Source organism: Oncorhynchus clarkii, chromosome 2 (genome assembly GCF_045791955.1).
Source record: "Oncorhynchus clarkii lewisi isolate Uvic-CL-2024 chromosome 2, UVic_Ocla_1.0, whole genome shotgun sequence".
Classification (NCBI taxonomy): Eukaryota; Metazoa; Chordata; class Actinopteri; order Salmoniformes; family Salmonidae; genus Oncorhynchus; species Oncorhynchus clarkii.
In genome coordinates this window covers 59,209,891-59,216,705 of record NC_092148.1, presented here as the reverse complement: position 1 = coordinate 59,216,705, position 6,815 = coordinate 59,209,891, and the positions used below count along the sequence as shown (strand labels likewise).

The 6,815-nt window shown below is 42.5% G+C and overlaps 1 protein-coding gene across 1 annotated transcript; it reads right to left on the bottom strand.

The window, feature by feature from the left end:
* Window positions 1-317: 317 nt before the first annotated feature.
* Window positions 318-5,758, bottom strand: LOC139381807 (exocyst complex component 3-like protein). The gene is made up of 4 exons (XM_071125585.1): window positions 5,538-5,758; window positions 4,724-4,900; window positions 3,508-3,605; window positions 318-3,319 (listed from the first exon to the last, which is right to left on the bottom strand). Exons 1-3 carry the CDS (start codon window positions 5,595-5,597, stop codon window positions 3,555-3,557), a joined length of 288 nt encoding a protein of 95 aa, XP_070981686.1. The 5' UTR covers window positions 5,598-5,758; the 3' UTR covers window positions 318-3,319; window positions 3,508-3,554.
* Between the last annotated feature and the right edge of the window lie 1,057 nt (window positions 5,759-6,815).

Below are 6,815 nucleotides of genomic sequence, written 5' to 3'. Positions count from 1 at the left end.
AACTCCCCCCAATTCAACTATAGCTAGCAACATGACTTGAAGTGATTGATAAAGAACTAAAACATTAGGTAGCTAGTGCGTTGCATATTGCAATACATTAACATGAAATTATATACCAACAAAACAGGGTCAACTAGCTTGCATATCTACAGTGCATTCGTTAAGTATTCAGACCCCTTCTCTTTTTCCACATTTACGATACAGTAGTTACGATACAGTAGTTACGATACAGCCTTATTCTGAAATTGATCAAATATTTTTATCCCCTTCAATCTAAACACCCCATCATGAAAAAGCGAAAACAGGTTTTTTATACATTTCTGCTATTTTATTACAAATAACAAAACAGAAATAGCATATTTACATGCTGTGTCTTTTGTATTCCACAAGAATAATGTTTTTATACCAATCCCTAAAAAATTTGATTATGACAGCATTGCCTCAACCGGGGCAGACATGTTTTCCCTAGAAATGTCACCTGACGTCATCCCCCAAGTCATACACTGGTGTCAAAATTTGGCGCTTTCAAGACAACTGGGAACTCGGACAAAAATGAGATCAAATCATGACATCAGTGATCTTCAGGTCGGAGCTCAAGAAAGATACCCAAGTCTGACTTGGAATTCCGAGTCGGGTGACTGTTCAAAAATATTTTTCCCCAATCGGAGCTCGCTTTTCCCGGAGTTCCCAGTTGTCTTGAACGCACTGAAGTCGAAGTTCCCAGTTGTTTTGAATGCGGCATTAACCCCTTGTAATCTGAGTGTATAGTGTGTATAGTGTATAGTCAGTACTTGATTTTGGATGAAAGAAGTGCAGGAGCTGTCTTTTTCCAAGTGAGTCTATTAAAGACTATATTTACAGAAATTCTAAAATGACATTATGCTATAGAGACCTCTAGTTATTCACTGTTAAGGGGTTCATAAACATTTCCAATGACTTCCCCATGACTTTCAACCATTATTATACCCTACATGAAATAGTAAGCATTATTGACACTGGAAGGCTGCAGTGTCTGATCCCATGTAGGCCTACCATATCCTGCCATTGTGCCCTTGTGATCAAGGCACTTAACACCCCCCCCCCCCCCCCCCACACACACACACAAAGTACTGTTAGTCAGATGTTGTCAACATGTGTTCAACCCTCTATCTGGATCCAGCCCTGAAACACCCAAGTCTGCTTATCAAGGTCCTGTTGAGCAGCTGATGTTTAGGCTACAATGTGGTTAGATCAGGGCTTGAACAACTGCATGCACACCCAGTAGCTATCCTGGAGGATGGTTGCCACCCAGTAGCTATCCTGGAGGATGGTTGCCACCCAGTAGCTATCCTGGAGGATGGTTGCCACCCAGTAGCTATCCTGGAGGATGGTTGCCACACTTGATATAAAATAGTGCAACATTACAACCAAATACTTTTGTCTTGGAAATGATTCCCTAACTCAATGAAACAGGTGGATAAGGTGGGCTACTTCAGAGCAAGGTCTCCCACTAGACATGTTTATTCATATAAGCCTCAAATATTCATGTTTCAGGGGAGATCTATGCACAGCAAGTTATTTGTCAATTATGCTATTCTTAGAATATGTTTTAACGTTGTCGCAATTACATGGCTAATGTTTAATATCGGGGAATCCCATCTTTCCAACGTTGCAGATGTACAGTATTTAGGCCATCTACAGTACAGTGCCGGTGGAAAGGCAACAATGATATTAATGCTTAGCTGTAGTTAACGATCGAGATAACTGCTCCAAGGAAATGCCAAAATAAATAAAAAACACCAACATAGTGTCTTAATTTCAGTTGTATGCATTCAGTTGTATAACTGTCTAGGTACCCGCCTTTCCTTTCTCTTTAATAGGGCGTTGGGCTACCAGAACAGCTTCAATGCATCTTGGCATAGATTCTACAAGTGTCCAACTGTCTCCTATGTACCTTTGGGACCCCTTTTTCAAAGTCAATTCATTGAGATCTCTTCTAGCCATGGTAGGCAACATAATGCACAACTTGGCATTTTTATAAATTACCTTAAGCATGATGGGAGGTTAATTTCTTAATTAACTCAGAAACAACAACTGTATGGAAGAACCTGCTTTCAATAGACTTTGTATCCCCCATTTAATGAAGTATTTATTTTGTTACCTGTATTTCTTTCTGGCAGTGATCAAACACTTAAAGTTATCAGATTCATCAACATATTATTCCAATAAAGAAGTCATGAATTTCACACATTTTAATTGTAATACTGTTCATTTCAAGTTTATATAACCGCAAGCTTGTGTGTGTGTGATTAGTGAATTTAAAAGGTGCAAATTGGTAGTCAGGCACAGATGGCAGTAGGCAGACAGAATGGCATGCTAGGAATAGGCACCAGGGTGTCAGAGAAGATGGATGCCAAGAGTGTGTAAAACTGTCATCAAGGCAAAGGGTTGCTATTTGAAGAATCTCAAATTTTCTGGTTACTACATGATTCCATGTGTTATTTCATAGTTTATGTCTTCACTATTATTCTACAATGTATAAAATAGTAAAAATAAAGAAAAATCCTTGAATTAATTGGTGTCCAAACTTTTGACTGCTAGTGTACAGTGTGTTTGTATTTATGTGAAAATGGAAACTGTACATAAAATGGTGCAGTGAATTAAAACGAAGGAGGGTGTGGTTTGAGGTGTATGGTGTGGACCGGCTGTGAGTTGGGTGTGTAGTCTGTGGGATAGAGAAGAGAGCAGAGCAGGGCAGAGTTTCCCACTGGATTGGGTGTCACTGGCTGTGGCTAAACTCAAGTGTATCCTCACAACCAGGCCCTGGAAGAGATCCCTCAGATACTGGGCATCCAGTGCCATTCTCTTGGCCAGCTCGCGTCGCTCCTCTGCATTACAACACACCAGCCTCTTCTGCATCAACACCCTCACATACTCCACCACCATCAGCCACTGGCTGCAAACGCTACTCGGGACACTGGTATAAGTCAGCTACAGACTAATATGATAGTCAAAAGGTGCTGGCAGGGTGGGCGAACACAACTATACATCTCAATATGGCACTCCAGGACGCCACATAACTTCGAAGTGAGCGTGATGTATCCCTGGGCCAGTCAGGAGCGAGACAGGAGTCTCTACAGGAAGGGCTGGAGCTCCAGCAGTAGTTGGCCTATCGCCAGACGGCAGGCCATCCTCACAACCCGGTCCAGAGCAGCCAGGGGTTGATAGAGGATGAGGATGATGCAGTCTCTTAGAGGCCAGTAGATAGAGGTGGAACCTGTTATTTGTGCTTTGATCCCAGCGATGCTCCTTCCCAAATTCAACAGGCGCCTCCCGGAAACTAGAAACAGAGGGAGACAAAATGAGAGACTTGGACATGGAGACTGATGTAGAGAGAAAGTGGATCCAGTGATTACATGCACAAGCAAATATTATAGGTGATATTTGGTTATAGGAAAAGTATCACAAATTCTCTACACCATTCTCATACATACACAGCCACATACACACACAAAAAAACAGACCCACCTATTGAGGTTCTCCATCTCATAGAGCCCCTCCTGTGTGGTCTGATCCTAAAGTGATTCACTGATCATCAGAGCGACCCGCGCATTCCCCTCCAGCATCTAACACAACAATGACACAAACAGAACATCACAAGTTACAGGCCTCAAAACCCTCCACAACATATCACCAACACAACTCAAGTATGTGCATTAAAATAACATTTACCACAACCACATTGCAAACATTTTATATACTGACCATTTTAAAGCAGCCTTAATGTAGATTGTATGTTTGTTAACCTGTGTGATGATGGTTGGCCGGCTGGTGCGGTGAAAGCCCTCATGGTCAGTGTCTGGTTCCTAGTCTCTCTGCCAGTCTGTCAGCTCAACCTCCAGGGCTTGTGCATCCACCCAGACACTTTTCTCCTACACAATACAAACTCCACCCAGACACTTTTCTCCTACACAATACAAACTCCACCCAGACACGTTTCTCCTACACAATACAAACTCCATCCAGACACTTTTCTCCTACACAATACAAACTCCACCCAGACACTTTTCTCCTACACAATACAAACTCCACCCAGACACGTTTCTCCTACACAATACAAACTCCAGTTAGCAATGTGGGCTCTTGAATGATGCTCAACCCTCTCTCTGACTCTCACTGTATTAAACAAGTGTACATACACTGTATTCGGTAAGTATTCAGACCCCTTGACTTTTCCCCTAATTTGTTTTACATTACAGCCTTATTCTAAAATGGATTAAATAATTTTTTTCCCTCATCAATATACACACAATACCTTATAATGACAAAGTGAAAACAGATTTTTATAAATTTTTGCAAATATATTAAAAATAAACTGAAATACCTTATTTATTCAGAACCTTTGCTATGAAACTACGATTTGAGCTCTGGTGCATCCTGTTTCCATTGATCATCCTTGAGATGTTTCGACATCTTGATTGGAGTGCACTTGTGGTAAATTCAATTTATTGGACATGATTTAGAAAAGGCACACACCTGTCTATATAAGGTCCCATAGTTGACAGTGCATGTCAGAGAAAAAACCAAGCCGTGAGGTCAAAAGAATTGTCCGTAGAGCTCCGAGATTGTGTCGAGGCACAGATCTGGGGAATGGTATCAATTTCTCCCTCAAGTCTATATAATTTCACATGGGAAATGACAATTGCTTCTAGTGAGAGCAGGTGTGTTTGTAATTACATGATACCTTGAGTCTGGAGTGGATGGATGAGGTCCTCAGACTTTCCCTTTTGCGGTACTGTCCCAACCTCTCCAAATGCTCAGGGCAACAGAACACACCCAATACCCACTTCAGGGCAGTGTCCCAGGCCAAGCTCTCTGTCCTCCACACCTCTGGCCACACCTCAGAGCGCTGCTGCAGCAGCTGTCAATCAGATGTAAACAAGCTCAATTCACCAGATATTCAAATCAAACAATATGTGACAGGATGCACATTAAAAGTATACGTCCGTCTGTACTTCTGGAAAGATATCAGTTTTGTTGTTTTGCTTGTATGAGTGTGTGGTCATGAGCAATTATGAGTCAATGGGGAGCAGCACGATGTGTGTGTGTGTGTGTGTGTGTGTATGAGCGTGTGATCATGAGCAATTATGAGTCAATGGGGAGCAGCACGATGTGTGTGTGTGTGTATGTATGTGCCATTTAGACAAACAGCACCGTCTGTCTCAGTGGTGGCCATGAACATTAAATATGACCAACCATGACATCATCAATTCTGCGGCACAATAAACCTATGGAAAATATGACTAGTCTAAATATAGGCAAGCTGGAGATGCTGTCAGAGAAACACTTAGAATAAGCTTCCCTTGTCTAACACAGAAACAATTCCAGTCGGTGAGGGTAAGAGAATAAGATGCATGTACATTTACAGCCAACTCAAACACATTAAAGCCATGTATTGTTTTCTCTGTTGTGAGAAGTGGGTGTTGGTGTGAGTCAGCTGGTAGTGTCTGTGGTGGTGGTTGTTAGTGATTTGAAAGTGAGCATGTAGACGTCTGTACCTTCAGGTTTATCACCACCATTCTTGTCTCCGTCTGCCATAAGTTCAGCGGTCCACCCATCCACTACCAAGAGAGCCCTACACATAGGACCAGAACACCACCGAGCCCTACACATAGGACCAGAACACCACAGAGAGAGAAAGGAGAGAAGGCACATATCCATTCTACTGACGGTCTTCCCCTCTCACTCTCCCAGACACATCCTCTATGGAGAGGCCGGCAGGGAGGGAGGGAGAGAGGCAGAGGTAAAGGGAACCTTCGTCATTCGAAGGGGCGTGGTCTTGTATCAAACAGTGGCGCTCTGCGTCTGAAACGTATTTTCTTTAAATGTGCAAAATCATTTTATACATACTTGCTGATAGAATGCATACCTACAGTACTTGTCATTAGAAATGAAGGGGGAAAACTCTAATCCGTCTTGGTATGACATTTCAATAAGGGAATTCTGTACTGCCCTTAACATTGGTAGCTTTGAGGAGCGAAGTCCTCTGATCTTCCACAGCTGTTGAGATCTGGGACAAACTAGGGATGTTACGCAACTGCTACCTCGAAAGGGAGTTTGTTAATTTGTGTATCAGCAAGTCCTCTGACCTCTCCCCACATCTGTGTCTCTCCCCATTTCCTGGACCTCTTCAAAACACAGAACTATGCCCCAAGTGGGAGTATTATTACAGCCTTTGTACATGTGATGGGATTTCTTAAAACTGTCTTTCCAGTTTGTAAGGTAATCCAGTCAGATGCAGCTTCCACAAATCAGTGAAAAGGTCAATTGGTTTATTAGATGTAAAGGCTCAGGTAACATGTCTTTAGGGGTTCATATGCCAAATACCATAACGGGTTGAGGGTACAGTATCTAACAATAGAGACTGAGACAAGTTTACCAGGAATGACAGTTACAGATTGGGGAGAGGATGTTATATTAGTTCCTCTTAGGGTGAGACCAGTACCCCATTGTTCTTACTGTATCTCACAGACCACCCCGATCACTAAAGACACCGGTCTATCATTACTTCCCCTATAACATTGGCCTCGTCCCTGGGCATCTCACCACTCATATCAATGTCCTGCTAGCTATAGGCCCAGTATGCATTCAAAAAGGCATTCTATTCCCTTTAAAAGTGCACTACTTTAGACCAGGGCCCATAATACACTAAATAGGGACTATGGTGTCATTTACCAAACTCTGCCCAGTGTTCTGGCTGAACACGACACTGAGGCATGAGCCATGGGATGTACAGTTGGGCCACTGTTCCAATCATCACCTTGAGCTGAGAACCA